At 48.0% G+C, this 15,991-nt stretch overlaps 1 protein-coding gene across 1 annotated transcript; it reads left to right on the top strand.

Moving 5' to 3' along the window:
* Positions 1 to 104: 104 nt before the first annotated feature.
* fhip1b (FHF complex subunit HOOK interacting protein 1B) lies at positions 105 to 15,352 on the top strand. Its single transcript, XM_069717038.1, is given in 12 exon segments — positions 105 to 268; positions 2,324 to 2,728; positions 3,829 to 4,059; positions 7,203 to 7,448; positions 7,855 to 8,022; positions 8,562 to 8,641; positions 9,747 to 9,904; positions 10,560 to 11,547; positions 11,549 to 11,940; positions 12,497 to 12,675; positions 13,393 to 13,555; positions 14,414 to 15,352. Coding segments are annotated over 12 exon segments (3,459 nt in total). The 5' UTR covers positions 105 to 139; the 3' UTR covers positions 14,734 to 15,352.
* The last annotated feature ends 639 nt before the right edge of the window (positions 15,353 to 15,991 follow it).

Below are 15,991 nucleotides of genomic sequence, written 5' to 3'. Positions count from 1 at the left end.
TCCCTTCCCTCAGCATCTTTGTCTTTAATTTTTTTTTCCTTTCCTTCCGTCGGTTTTATACCCCGACCTTTTTTTTTTTTTTTTTTTTTTGAACTGTTTCCCCTTCTGACCTTTGACCTGCCTCCCTCCGGGGTCCAGTATGAGCTGGCTGAGCAGGTTGAACCCGCGGGGTTCCGGGAGTCGGTCCGGCCGGAGCGCCGCTCCGTCCAGCCCCTGCACCGCTGACCCGGAGACCTGCCTCATGGTGTTTGAGAACCACTGGAGACAGGTGAGCTGGAGACACAACCCCCCCACCCCCTCCCTCCCACACACACACACACCCTACCCTTCTCCTCACTACTAATTAGCCTCAGCCTTCCTTCTTTTTTTTTTAAAATAACATGCATGTCAGTTTTGATGAAGTAAGTGAGCTCCTGTTTACATGATAGTTACAGTTTTTTTTGGCCTATTAAAGGAGACACCCTCTAAATGAGGAAACTGCTCTGCCGTTGTGCGTTTTTAAGACTTTCGCATCGTTAAAAAGCCAGAAGTTCAAATGGAAGTAAAGGGTTGTCGCTGCGGAGACGTTACACCGCCTCGGTGTAAATTGGCCGGTTTGCTCTCGCTGCTCACGGAGGCAGCTCAAAGCAGCGCCAACGCTCACCGCCCAATCGCCACGATTTGTGTCAAAAATCGCACCCCTTCAGCCAAATCCGAACACGGAGACGAGATGGCGTCGATTTGAGAGATTCGGCGTGACTCTCCGAGGGTCGTTTTTAAGTCTGCCGAGCGGGAACGGGAGCGTCCGGGCTTCTCCGCTTTGCCCCGCCGCCGCCGCCGAGATGAGCTTTTAATTTGAAATGGAAAGTCGCGGTTTCGCCGTCTGAATGCGAAACGCCGATCACTCGGTGAGATTCTCCAGCCAATCGGGCCGACAAAAACACTCACAATATATATATGTGTGCAGAACCAGCCTGAAAATCAGGTTGTTTTTTTCCTTCAGTGTCCTCCAGTCGTCTTAAATTTATCTGAATTTATTGTTTTGAAAAATTGCTGAGAATACAATGAAGAAATGTGCTTTTTTTCACAATGTTTCTGTTGATGAAAAAAAAAAAAGTACATTCTGTCGATCAACTTACCCGCTTCGTTAACTCGCCACTAAAGCCGCACTCTCACACTGATTTCTGGACGGTCGGAGGAAAATATTTGCATGTTTTCCCCGTTTTGTAGGCAAATATTCACTTGTTGTCGACGGTAAACGGCAGAAAGACCAGTTGGGAGTTCAAAGCTCTGTTTTCGTTTCAGTGAATGATTATCTGTCCTCACACCGAGTGTGGATGTTCACAGCTTCACTTTGGCTGTGCCGGTGCTGACGAGTCAAGTCAAGAATGCTTTAACAGCGAGGCTGGCTGATGTCCCGGACACGTTTTCTAGGTGACAGAGCCCCGTTGCTGCGGAAGACATCTTGAGTGTTCGTCTCTTGGCGTGTTGTGGTGCGATTGCAGGTTGTGTAAACTTTGCCACCGCAGTCTTTCAAGATCAGACTTTTACATGGATGTTTTTTATTTTTTTTAAATTGTAGTATTATTATTATTATTATTTTGAGGAGAAATGTATTACAGAAGAAGAAGCAAATACTAGTTTTAATATGTGAATATGCTGCAAATGGATTGCATCATACAAATATAAGCGGTTTCATGGGAGAGCATGTTTTTGTTGTGAAATATTCACCGCTTCGAGTTTTATCTGCAAGTTCACCACTGCTGCAGTCGTGCTACTGGTAGACCTCTTGATACATGTTGTGAAACTTCTCTCCTTTAAACAGTTTGCCTTTTTTTTTTTTTTTTTTTTTTTTTTTTTGGACTATTATGATGCAATTTTGTTCCATCGTATTTTACAAAAAGAATTGTGTAGCGGCGCGGCTAATTATTTTTCTTGCATTTATCCGTCAAGATATTTTAGCAATTCCATTTGAACAAGTACAACAATGTACTCCGTTTTGAATATATTATTAAGGGTAGAAAGTACAGCCTGAAACATTTTCAACACGTCTACTAGGACAAAGATTCTCACCTTGAACGCTAATGATCGATGAAAATCCTTCACCAACCTCGTTTCACACCTGGCTTTTCCATATGTCCCGGCTGATCCGATCACAAGTGTGCAGCTGTTTGCACACGTACTTCTCACGTGACCACTTGCGATCAAATCTTATACCAAATTGAGGGCATCGTCATAAGAGGCCTGTGTGGATTGATGAGAAAAGGTCGGTCCCGTTTTTTGTTTTTTTTTACAATTATCATTAACAGTACACTAAAACCCAGTCCTTCCTTCCTCTACTCAGGTCTCTTGGGTGTTGGAGCAGCACGAGACGTCATCCTCCAGCGACGACCTGACCGCAGTCAGAAATAACACCGACCAGATGTTGTGTCTGCTGGCGGAGGAGCGGCCCGCCGAGGGCTCGGAGGGCGGCGCCGGCGTGGCGCCCATGGGCCCCATACTGGAGCTGGTGGTCACCGAGGGCATCCTGGAGCGCCTGGTTCAGTGGCACCTCCACCGCGGCCTGGACCCGGACAGCCAGGGGGCGCTGCTCAAGCTGTTCGAGATGCTCATCGGCCAGTCCCAGCAGCCTCTGCTGCAGCACACGGCCGTCCTCCACCCGCTGATGAGGCTGCTGGGAGCCTGCGCTGACCCAGAACTCGGCTGTCCCTCGGCGCTGGAGAACAGCCTGGTGCTGCTGCTCAACCAGGTACACGAACACACGCCGTCTTACATTAGAGAGAGAGAGAGAGAGAGAGAGAGAGAGAGAGACGAAACACGAGAGCTCCTACAAGTCACATTTTTACACACCATATACACGTTTTGGTTTTAGTTCGTAGACGGCTGAAAATGATTGTACGTTCGAGGAGAAAGGACGACAAGTGCTGCAGCGAGACCTCCATCCGGAGGGACGGTCGAGCTTCGGCTGAAATCTGACAAACTAAATTGAACCAATTTCCATTTCCTGCCCGCTCTACTTGTTTTTTGTTGTTTTTTGTTGTTTTTTCACTCTTGGCTTTTTTTCAACTTTGGACACTTTTATCCCACCAGGTGATGATTTCAGTCCAGGGAGGTCTGGCTTCAATGCCAGGCAGCAAATGAATGAGAAGGCAAACAATAACAGTCATTAAGCACCACATGGCTTTTTTATTTTTTATTTTTGTTTCCCCCCGAGCACGAAACATGGACTGAACTTAGTCCAGATCTGCTGTGAAGCCCGAATCTTTACCATAATTAAGATCCGTGTTGTAGTGTGTGTGTGTGTGTGTGTGTGTGTGTGTCCTCGACCAAATCGCCGTCAGCCAGTGCACGCAGCAGAATCGTTGTTTAGAAGGTGAGAAAATGTACGATAATGTCGAGCATTAAAGCTGTTAAAAACACCTTGTCAGTGGGAAATGCGTGTAAAAAAAAAATTAAAAACAGAAGGGCATTCAGCAGTGCAATCGAGTAGCTGAGTGGTGAAGACACATGAGATATAACGACAGTTTGATCGTCAGGGTCATCTGATGGATGTCACCTCCTCGCGTCTCCTGTCACTTTCTCTACTATCGCTGTTGAATAGAAAACAAAGTGTAAACAAATAGTCATGGGAAAAAAAAAAAAAATCAACCGTGTTTATCGAGACACCTTTCAACCTGGAAGATTCTGTTATTTTTAAAGCATCAAGCACACGTCGGGGATTATTACCGCTCATCTTAATGCCTCCGCCTCAGTTGGAACGATAACCGATTCTTCGCGTTTTACATCACTACGTTAGACTCGGCAGTCGCGTTGATTTGTTATTGACAGCTCTGTCAACTCCTCCCGCAGGTGTGCGTGTCCATGGCCCGGCAGCCGGTGGTTCTGGAGATGCTGTTCCGGGCCGCTCCGGCCCAACAGGGCTCCACCAACCTGCTGATCTTCTCCATCCTCGTGCCGTTCATCCACCGGGACGGAGCCATCGGGCAGCAGGCCCGAGACGCGCTGCTGCTGGTCATGGCGGCCTCCGCCAGCCACGAGGCGGTGGCCCGGTACATCTCCGAGAACTCCTACTTCTGCCCGGTGAGCGACGCCAGCTTTTTTGACGAGTATATTTTTGTTACCGTATTTTCAACCTCATCTCTTTTTTTTTTTTTTTATTATTTTTATTTTATTTATTTTTTGGTCAATTTAACTCTAACCGTGTGTTTGATAGCTGAAAACCAGACTCGAGTCAAACCCCTTCGAGGTTGGATTTCCTGACTCGCAGTCAAAGCAGTCATCAATTATTTTTGTTCTAATGTTAATAAATCAGGACTCCAAAAAAAAAAAAAAGCCATGAGGATGTTAAAGTGAAAATTAGACATGCAGACATTTGGATTTGACATCTACAACATCCTGTGAAGTTTTCAGTTTCCATCCAGAAAGTAAATCCAACTGTGTTTTTGTTTGCAGATAACCAACCTGTCTTTTTTTATTTATTTTATTATTTTTTTTTCTTCTGCTACGTGGTCAAAAAGCTGATTTCACAGCCGCTGAACCTTTCACCGACAGAACAAAAATTCACATTAATAATACGCGCATAGATATGGCCGACTCTATTGAAGTGATAGATGAGGACAGCTTATAATGTGGGAGCCTGACTTGCCTTCGGACGCTGCTTTTAAGACGGAGAGGTGTGCGTGTGCGTGTGTGTGTGTGTGTGTGTGTGCGTGTGCGTGTGTGTGTGTGCGCTGTCTCATACTGCTGCATCAGTGATGGCGTGTGATAATGGAAGGGGAAGGAGATGACTATGCACTCTGACAGACCGTTAGTCCTTATCTACATCCTATCAGCTCTGTCTCAGCTCAAAGGCTTCCTGCCGACATCTTCAAAAGGAACCGGCTCACCCGGCATCACACATTTACCGTGTTCAAGGATAAACAGATGAACTGAAACGGGATTTTTCTCGACATTTTTTAACCGTTAAAAAAAAAAAAAAGAAAGAAAAAAGAAACTCCTTTGAGTGACGTTTCCTGTCAGATATTCCGCTTCCTCTCTGAGAGCATTTACATTATTTAGAGTGCACTCGTAAGCGGGTTATGATGTTTTCTTTTTTTTCCCCGAAGTATCTCTATTCTGTGCCACCTCGACACGACCTCGACTGCAGTGTTGGCTACTGCGGCGAGGCCTGTAAACTGCAGCTGAGAAATAACTCCACCGTGCTGCTCTTAACGGGTCGAAAAGAAAGCGGTGTAGATGAAAAGAGAAAATGATCTTTTATCGGTTTGTGATCGTGCTTTAAATGCACCGCCATCATGAACTGAGGATGGGACTTGTTTTAGGGTTGTTGTTGTTTTTTTAAATTTTATTTTGGGGGGGGGGGGGGGGTTACTAAGGAAACAGTAAGATTCGTAAGTTGTACTTCCCTACAGCTGCCACTAGATGTAATGAAAGAGCCACATTTTTCCTTATAGCCCCCCTCAAGATGTACATTTACTGAATCCAGCTGTTGCGTTTCATTCGGACCGTGCGTTTGCGCGCATTCAAATACGAGGGGGACCCCCCTCCCCCCACCGGGTTTAAATCCAAACCCCCGTCTGAACGCTGCGGTGTTGAAGAGCGAGCTCAGCTATTTTCCGCTCATCTTCCTTCCAGCATGCCCCGGTCTGACCTACTTACCGCTGAAAAGGTCCGGCGGAGGTGGCATCAAAGACCGAATGTTCCTCTCCGCCCGAGTCTCGCCGTTTTCCGTCGGCGCGTTCTCTCGCGCGTTATAACCGGCGCTGGCTGACACTTTCGGATGCGGCTTTAGAAAGTGGAAGACGTCTGCGTGAGCAGCTCCTCTCCTCTCCTCTCCTCTCCTCTCCTCTCCTCTCCTCTCCTCTCCTCTCCTCTCCTCTCCTCTCCTCTCCTCTCCTCTCCTCTCCGTCGGCTTCAGCGTTGTCGCTTGTGAACGCTTCCACTGATCTGGGGGGGGGGGGGACCGCATTTTTTTTCCTTCTCTGCACCTAGTGCAGGGAAGAACTTACCGAAGGATCTAAAATTAGACACTTGTGTCCATTGATGAATTTCGAGCGCAGCGGAGAGAACGAGGTGACTGTTTTGCATAACAGGCCGCGGTGTTTGAATTGCTGTTCTATTGTGGATTTTATATATATATATATATTATGTCGCGAATGCTGCATTTTAACGTTTGTAAGTTTGTAAGGCGACTTCCTCGTGAAAGCGATTTTTGATCTTGAATGGGACTTCCCGCTGAAGTACTGGTACAACATTTTTGGGAATAAATAATGAACTAATTGTTGGCTTTGTCAGGCCAAGGTTGTTGTGTTTTTTTTCCATTGCAAGTTTATATTTTCAATGGTCCAGCAAGCAGTATTTAAAAAAATACAGTTTCATAAATGTCATCAGATGTTGTCAAAACACAGAAATATGTGCGGGCTCTCAGCTGCACTGGAAAAATATCAGGACCGTACGTCCTTGGAAGTCCTCGCGCTCATTTAAACCCTTTTTCAAGGCTACAACAAATTATATTTCGGCACAAAACGTTAGCAGCTGTCGGTAGCAATGGACGGTTTCAGAGCACTCGTATTGGTCCGCTACTTAGTATGATGTAAAAATGTTCATCAACATGCTGATTATTCTCCTGATTCATTGATTCATCATTTGTTAGTTGTTTGTAGCTCCAAAAAAAAACAACATCAATTTATCTGCAACAATCTCCCCCCCCCAAAAAATTCCAGTTTAAGAATCACACGCATTTTCGTCACATGTATTTTCCGTAGCTTTCTCATCATATCTGACCCCATTTCAGTGACTGTGCGCTCGTAGTGTGAAATAAGAAAGAGCTGCCCGTGATCGGTTGTTACGTTTGGGGGGGCGGGTTCAGGCTGAGGGGCGGGGCACCGATCGCGGCAGCAGAGCTCCGAGCGCACGCGAGCCCGACGGGTCCGCGGAGCTCTGGACCTTTTAAAACGAGTCGCACGAAGAACATATTTTGCTCAAGATTAATGTTTTGGGATTTTCATAAACATGTTTAAACCAAACGCACGGCACGTTTCAAATCTTCCCAAACCAATCCCGGGCCTGCCAAAAACGCTTTCTCTTCTTTAATAACATTTCCAAGTAATTTCACGACCGCGAGAACACCCGGTAACGTTTCCAAGCGAGTCACCGGCCGAACCCGAGACCGGCGGCCTTTTTTTTTTTTTTTAATCTGACGCCGCATCTCCGACCCTCCTCAGGTGCTGGCGACGGGCCTCAGCGCCCTCTACTCCTCGCTGCCCAGGAAGATCGAAGTGCGAGGAGACGACTGGCACGCCCTGCGGCGGGAGGACTGGATGGGCGTGTCGTCGCTCGTGCTCTTCATGAACTCGTTGGAGTTCTGCAACGCCGTGGTGCAGGTCGCCCATCCGCTGGTGCGCTCGCAGCTCCTGGACTACCTCCACAACGGCTTCCTCGTGCCCGTCATGGGCCCGGCGCTGCACAAGGTAAAGGGCGGGCGGGCGGGAAGGTAATGCCGGAGCCGCTTTTTTTTTTTTGAAAATAGTTGCTAAAGAATTGTTTGGCGAAGTCGTGACGTCGGGAGGGACGCCGCCGTCTGGCCGGACTGACCTTCTTGGGTCAAACAGGACGAGGGGGAGCACAACGGGAGCGCTTTCGTTAGGGATCCTCTTTTGCTGACATTTTACCGCGCTCGAAGTAAATGAGCGCGGAGAACTAGAACTTTGAGGACTGGCTGACGTTCTGTAACGCGAGTCGCCAAGCGCTTTCACAATTTTTTTTTTTTTTGGAATGACTGGTCTTATTTTCCGCTTTTAGCCTCAGACCCGTGACGGTCGTCGCGTCGGCGTCTTTGGCGCTCGCGAACAGAAACTTCTCTGTGTGTGTTTGCAGTCGTCGGTGGACGAGATGATCGCCAGCACCGCCTACCTGGACCTGTTCCTGCGCAGCGTGACCGAGACGTCCCTCCTCAAAACCTTCCTGCGCTTCATCCTGCTGCATCGCCACGACAACGACACCATCCTGGACACGCTGCTCACGCGCATCAGCAGCAATTCAAGGGTCCGTATGCATGCTGTGTGTGTGTGTGTGTGTGAGCGTGCGTGTGTGTGTGTGTGTGTGTCGTGATGAGCTCCTCTGTCGCTTGACTCTTTGGTTGCACGTTAATTATTATTTGGTGAAATGAGCCGCAGTGAAATGCTTGAACACGATCTTAAATCCTATCCAAATAAATAGTCAGTCAGTCTGGAACAATATTGGTGTTTCGGAGAAGTACAACAGAATTTCATCACTATATCGCGTTGCGGGTGTTTCTGTCTTTCAGGAAACCCAGCAGAAAGTTGATATTTTAGTTTGAAAGGAAAGACGCGTCTCGCATTATATCGAATAAAGCGGCCACCACCGGCCGCGGGGTTCCCCGCGCGCCATTGCTAGAAGACGCGTTCGAAATCAGAGGAAAGACGAAAGGTGTGTCGCAGCTTAGTCATTTTGAGGCTTGTCGGACAGAAGTTATTTAAAACGACTTCAAATTGTCCTTCAAACGCCTTTCATCTCTGTCGCCATAACGACCGTCTTCTAATCAGCTTCCGTGTGTGTTGCAGCTCTGCATGGTTTCGTTGAGCCTCTTCAGGACTCTCCTGTCCCTGAACTGCGAAGACATCATGCTGCAGCTCGTTCTCAGGTGCGTCCGCACATCTGAGCATCTTCCCGAATGTTTAATAGGCTCATTTAAAGATGCAAATTTCTTTTCTTTTTTTTTTTTTCACGACGGCCCGTCATTTCAGACGACTTGCAGCGCGGTGGTCGTCGGGAGGAGTATTTTTTTTTTTTTTTTTTTTTTTCTCCTCATCTGTTTTATGACGTACCAATTACCTGGGTCCTTTTGAACGTTTTCATTTATTTGTGAAATGTATTTACGTATTGGTCAATAAACAGGTGTTTGTTCTGAAAGGGAACATTTCGTGGCCACATTTCCACACTTTTGCCGGCTTCCTACGGTGTAGCGGCGGTTTTCCCTCCCGTGATTTAACGTTCAGGACCAATTCCGCTCGAGCTGCCGGTGACTTTGTACTTCTTTGTGTTTTATCATTGCGATGTGGGAGAATCTTTTGAACTGCAGCGTGTCACCAGCTGGTTTGCCACAGCAAGATAAAAAGCACCCAACACTGACGGAGGAAATGAGGTTTTAAATAAAAGTGAAATTATGCAGTCGCCCGAAAAAATTTTTTGTTTTGATGATTGGGGGGGGGATAAGAAATTTGCCTTTGTTTGATGTGATATTTTTGGTGGGTTAAAAGTGAAAAAAAAAAAGTTTTTTTTAAATTTTTTTATTATTTTTTTAATTACTACCTAATGAAGAAAGTCATAAGTACTCCCTTCCCCAGATAAAAAAAAAAAATCATGGCGCAGGTCACTGAAAACTGGAGATATTTTTGCTCTTATCTTTTTCTTTTTCTTTTTTTGGGGGATTTTCGGACTTTTAAAGAACCATGTTTCGAGTTTACAAAACAGACGGTCGGCAACATCGAACACGGGCGGCATTTTTTTTTTTGTACACTTATGGAATTTACCACACACTTAATAATAATACGAAGAGTAGAGGTTGAAGAGCCTTTGCTGACTGTGAATGAGGAGCTATTTTTGTCGATATAGCTGAATTTGGAGAGGCTTACTTAATTCTTAAGCCTTATTATTGCAAGGAAATAACCAAAAATGCCCCACTTTTAATCAAAACAAAATGATTTACACATTTCTTTCTTTTTTGTGTGTGTGTTTTTGGCTCCCAGGTATCTTCTGCCATGTACTCATGTAATGCTGAGTCAGCGCCGTGCCATCAGGGAGACCGACCTGTACGGAAAGTCGGCCGACAAGTTCCTGTCGCTGATCCCGGAGTGCTGCCGGCTCAACGCGCCGGAGAGGGACGAGGACGCCTTCTGGGGCAAAGGTGGGTAACGAACAGCCGTCGGAAACATGAAGTGTTACAACTATGGATGTTAACGCTAAAAGCGTTGTGTTGAATTTTGGTGGTGTTTTTTTTTTTTTTTTTTTTTTTTTAATTGCTTTTTTTTCTCCATGTTCTGTGAGGAACATTAGGCAAAGAGGAGTAAGAGTGAATGTGCCAACAGAGCAGTTTTGAGGGTTACTATTGTATTCGTACGCTTAAATTAGTCATTTGTGCTCTTGCATTTTTGTCAATATTAATCGTCACGGCAGAAACTAAAGTTGTCAGCGAGGGATGGGAGTGAAGTTTGTTTTATGTGTTATTAATGCAGCACAAAGTACAGTTTCAACCAAACTTGTAAAGTGGAAAACGTATGAAGTGAGAATAAAATGATCTCGATCGCAAACAAGGTTTTAATCACCGACTGAAGAATTGAAGACGGAGAATTTTACTTTTTAAAAAAAGGGTTTTTGATTTTCAAAAACCTTTGAAACGTGTGTCCACGTAATGACCGTCCATTATCAAGACCCGCTTTATCCTGAACAGGGTCAGCGGGAGGAGGTGGGGGGGGGACCGATCCCAACTGACCTTTTGTGATTCATATATTATATATATATATATATATATATATATATATTCATATGTTATGAACTTGCAGTGCTGAACAGTCCCAGCGCTGAGTCTCCGGCCCCTCCCAGACCCAGCACCCCGTCCCGCTTGGCCTTCTTCATGCGCCAACAGAGCAGTGGAGGTGGATCGGGAGGAGGCGGTCCCTCCACCCCGACCGGCATGGAGCCGCTGCAGTCCGGTCCTCCGGGCTCCCACCCCGTGTCCCCCGACAGCCCGATGCACCAGCAGCAGACCCACACAGAGTGTCTGGACTGGGACTCCGGTTACCTGGAGTACCTCAAGGACGCCCGGCGGGGCATCGAGCTTTGCTCCTGGGCCTGCCGCGATTGGTCGGCGCCGTACGACGGAGAGAACCCCTCCCCGAACGCGTCGCCCCCGCCCCCGCCTCCCCCTACCTCCAATCCCTCCATAGCCATGTTCCCCGAGCACTTCTCCTTCCAGCAAGCGGGAAGCGGCAACACTCCTCCGGGCCAGCAGAGGGCGGCCGTCGTGGCGGCGGCGCGGTCCGAGTGGAGCAGCTCGGAGCGGGACAGCGGCGAGTGGGACGTCACCATCGGCAAAAACAACTGCATCAGCCTCACGCCGCGCTCCAAGAAACGCAGCCTGCAGAGGGAGGAGCTGCTCCCCAAACCCGTACCGCCTCTGGTCCCGTCCTCGTCCTCGGCCGCCCCTCTGTCGACCTCCCACCCGGCCTCGTCCCCGGCGCCTCGCGTCCCCGCGTCCGCCATCACCGTCAGCTACCAGGCCATGTACAACGGGACGACGGCGCAGGGCGACGGGTGCTCGGACAGTCGCGATAGAGGCCTGGAGGTGAAGAAAGTGAAGAGAGACTTGGGTGAGCGGCAGTACTTGGACGAAAACGCCAATCAGAACGGCTCCCTCGTCGCCTGCCCCTCCCAAAGCCGCGCGCCTCTGCCGCAGTCCATGTTCAGCCACGGCGACATCGGCGACGCGAAACCTCTCCGCCCGACCCCGGGCCCCTCCCAGAGCCCCGCGGCCGACGCCCGGCCGAACGCGCGCGCACCCCGCCTCCCCCGACCTCCCGGAGGCCGGCCAGACGCAGCAGTCCGTGGAGAGTCTCATCGAGGAGCTGCTGGAGCAGGCGCCGGGAGACCCGCAGCTCCCCGCCGACGCCAACGGTCAGGGCATCAGCATCGAGGCCTTCACGCAGGAGCTGCGGGAGCTGGAGGACCGGGTGAGGGAGCGCGGCCGAGCGGCCGTCCCGCAGGAGGGGACCGCCGGAGAGTCTCCGTCCGCCGAGCGGCGGCAGCAGCAGGAGGAGGAGCAGCAGCAGCAGCAGCAGCAGCTTTCCTCGGCCCCGGAGGCCAAGCTGTCGGGCGACGGCTCCGCGCCGGGCGTCTGCAGTCCTGCCAGGCCGCTCAACCAGCCCGTCTCCCAGCCGTACACGGGTGAGACGCACGACAGTGTCCTTTCATTGTTTCACGTGTTTTCGACGCCTACTTTTGTTCATTCGTGTTTTTGTTGTTGTTTTTTTGTTTTTTTTTATTTTATTCATTTCACTTTCTACTAATGCAGCATGAGGGATTAGCAGAAATAATTTCTGAATTAGTAATCCTCCAGAACATCAGTTACGTTCAGTAACACTGCCTCTCCTCTCCCCCCACCTCCCCTCCCTCTCCCCCTTCCCTTTTTAGTATAACACTTGGTTGTTTTTTTTTCGCATCTTTATTTGTCTTTATTAAAATGTTCCAAAACTACGTTGTTTTATTAAAGATAAATAAGGCCCAGATCAAGATAAATTAGGTCACTCGGGTCCGATCAAACTCGGGCCGCCTCATTCTCAAAAGCTACAAAGGAAGAAGGCATGCTGGGAAACGAGGCTTCGTCTGTCCAACGGCTGTGCTCGTTTACGGCCACTTGGGGTGACATCGTCACAGCAGTTTTCTCATAAACCAGTTCTAAGGAGCATTAGTTCCCCCGTCTCACCCGCGCCTCTCTCCGCAGGTCCGTTCATGGTGGTTCTGTTCGCCAAGCTGGAGAACATGCTCCAAAACTCGCTGTACGTCAACATCCTGCTCACCGGCATCGTGGCCCAGCTGGCCTGCTACCCTCAGCCGCTCCTACGCTCCTTCCTGCTCAACACCAACATGGTCTTCCAGCCCAGCGTCAAGTCGCTGATCCAGGTACGCCGCACCCCGCGAAACCCCCGGAGGTACGTCCGGGCTTACGAAAATCACGTGAGCATTTCTCAACCAAATGGGAAGATATTTGTTCTGTTTTTGTTTTGTTGTATTTGCTCGTGAAGTAATGTTGTTGGGTTGTTTTTTTTTTCCCAGTTCCTGATTGTCCACTTTCAGCCCACCTCACTTCTGTGCAGCTTTGGGTTCCAAAAATCACGAGGCCCACCATCGCATTTGCATAAAGTTTCCATGTTGTTGTTTTGTTTTTTTTAATGATATTTTTAGGAGACTAAACTGAAAAAGAAAAAGAAAAAAAAAAAAATCCCACTTCGGTTTTAGTCGCACCCGCTGGGTTTTCAGTAACCGCTCTCTGGCTCTTATCGTCGCGGTCGTATTCTATTTAGATGAAAAGGAAAAACACTCCATATCTGTGATTTCAGCACTCTTAATATCGTGGGATGTCACGGACATTTCAGCCTGGAGGGATGACTCCGGGCGATCTCCCGAGAATTGAAACGTTTCGCCCCATTAAACAAGATACTCCGGAGGGAGACTCGGGTACCCGGCAGCTCTCGCGTGTAAATCTCCCGTTTTATAAGACGTGCGGGGGGGGGGGGGGGCGATAAAACCGACAAACGACCGACTGAAATCAGGTTTTCACCTTTTCGAAGATCTAAAAACCCCCAAACCGTAAAACTGCGTTGCTCGACTCTCCTTCAGGTTTTAGGTTCCGTGAAGAACCGCATCGAGGCGTTCGCCGCCTCTCACGAGGACTTCCCCGCCATGCTGAAGAAAGCCCAGCAGTACCTGGTGGCCCGAGGCAAAGTGGACTGGACCGACTCGCCCGCGGCGGTTCCGACCCTGCGGCGCTCCGATTCACTCGGTGGGTAAAGAAACGGGAGAGACCGTGTCAATATATATATATATATATATATATATATACAGTTGTGATTTGGTGAAATGATGTGACCATAAGTCACTGTATGCGTTGTCACTGAACTCTGCATTAAAAAAAAAAGAAAAAAAAGATAGATTTTTATATATATATAATATATTATATTATATTATATTATTAATATATTTGTTTTTATATATATTTTTGGTGCATTATTTGGTCTAAAATCGTATTTTTAAAAAAAAAAATTTTAATTCTCTGTCGTGCAAATCATAGAATTCAACTTTAAAGAGAATTGAAGCGAGAAGTTTGAATCGCGGATAACTTAAAAAAAAAAGAAATGTTTTGCGACGTAATGAAACGTCATCTCGCAAAAAAAAACAACAACAACAAAAAAAACAATCCGTTAGTGCAATGACTTTTTCAAAATGAACGCCAACACAGTTGAACTCCCCTTTTAGTAAATTCCTCCGGTTGTTTCTTTCTTATTACTAATTTACTTGTACCGTGTTTCAAGATGCTGAAGCCGATGACGCGGATGATCCAGAAACAAGTCGGTCTGTCCCCGAAGGAGGTAGACTTCACTCCAGCCCGGTAGCCGTGTTTTGTGTTTTTAGTTGTCGGAGATTTCCTCTCAGTGCAACAGTCGTGTTCATTTAAATATCTGTGCAGTGAAAGTGTTGTGAAGTCGTGCGGTTCACGTTAGGAAGCGGGGTAGTCGAGCAATCCGAAGCCTCCGCGGGTTCTTCAGATTCGCCTCCGGTCCCGTGTCCCCCCCCTCCTCCCCCCTTCCCACCCCCATTTCCGCCCCTTCGATGACACGAGTGTTTTTCCGCCCCCTTCCAGTCAAGAGCCGCAAGCCGTCTCTCGGAGACCTGATCCTCCGCCACACCAACAGCCCGACCCGGGCGCGACACGCCGCCCAGCTCGCCCTCGCGCACGTACGGGACGGCAGCCAGTCGCTGCACAGCGCTCTGTTCCGGGGAGGCGGCGCCGGCGGCGGCGGCGGCGCGTCGGGTCTGGAGAAGCAAGCCGAGGCGCTGCGGGTGAAGAACGCCGTCTACTGCGCCGTCGTCTTCTGCGAGTTCCTCAAGGAGCTGGCTGCCCTGGCTCAAGAGCACGCCGTCAGCCTGCCCTTCCCTCGGAGCCGGGAGGCCGAGGAATAACCAGACGGTAAAACGCAGACTCCTCCGTGTCAGCTCTTAGCCTCCGTTTTCGCTCTCTCCGTTCGGCCCGCGGGAAGTAGTGTTCGCCCGTCGCCGCGGGAACGACCGGAGACTTTTCCTGCAACGATGCAGATAAAAACAACAAGAGGAAAACGGAGGCTTTTTTTTTGTTTTGTTTTTTTTTTGTACCAAAATTATTGTAGGACACCTATAGGACTTGAAGAACTTTCCTCATCTGTAAAACTTATGATAATGTGCATATCATGTATTATATTTACATTCTATAGATTGAGATTTGGGAGCTTGTGTATATATATACACACACACACACACACACACACACACACACACACACACACACACGTCGTGGTGTGACGTGACGCAGCGAAGCCACGGGTGAAAGAAAGCAGGCGCACGCATCGGTGCTAGTCGATACTCCTTACCTTTTAATTTGGACGGCTTTAGCCTCGACAAAGTGAACACCAAAAATTTAAAAAAAAAAAAAAAAAAAATGCGTTTGGCGGGAAAACGTCGAAAAGCGTCAGCGAGTCAATCAGATGGCGGCTGCTGGAAAACGCGAGTCGTTATTGTAAGAGATTTTAAAAACAACAACAACAACTGGAAAACAAAGCGGTCGGACGCCACTTCGTCTCCGGTGAATCGGCGCGGACCGACCGGAAAAGTGGTCGTTGATACCATTTTTATTTTTGTTATTTTTTTTTTTTTGGGGGATGTTTTAACGTCCTTTCAATTTGCACCATTTTCTAGACATATCAGCAACATGTGGGAGCGTGTGTGTGTGTGTGTGTGTGTGTGTGCGACATTTTGAATGAATGACTCCTTTACAAAAAAGGTGACGCCAACTCTTCAGGCCATTGGAAAGCCATTCACCTGTTTGCCATAAAAGAGGCTGCGAGTTGGAAAAAAAGGCAGCGCTCCCCTTCTGCGTGTCGTTTAAAAGACCCGACGGTCTAAAAGATTTCTTTTCCGAGGAGCCCCGTTTCCATTTTTCTATTATTTTTGTTCTTTTTTTTTTTTTACTTTGAATCTGTTGAATAAGAATCCCGCGAGGCATTCAAAGACTTTTCTTCTAACGGATCCGAGTAAAAAAAACAACACCAAAAAAAAGGCGTTTTTTTTTTTTTTTTTATTATTATTATTTCAGTTCCTCTTTTTTAGTTACTTCCGGGTTGATGCCGTTCGTCTCGGAGAATTAACATGCTGCTATTTTTATTTTTTATTTTTTTAACACTAACAC

This window comes from Brachyistius frenatus, unplaced genomic scaffold (genome assembly GCF_029030835.1).
Source record: "Brachyistius frenatus isolate BFR_SWC_R1_liver_20210118 unplaced genomic scaffold, ASM2903083v1 Contig_167, whole genome shotgun sequence".
Lineage (NCBI taxonomy): Eukaryota > Metazoa > Chordata > Actinopteri > Embiotocidae > Brachyistius > Brachyistius frenatus.
The sequence above is the reverse complement of the archived record's forward strand: the minus strand, read 5'-3'. Positions and strand labels throughout refer to the sequence as shown.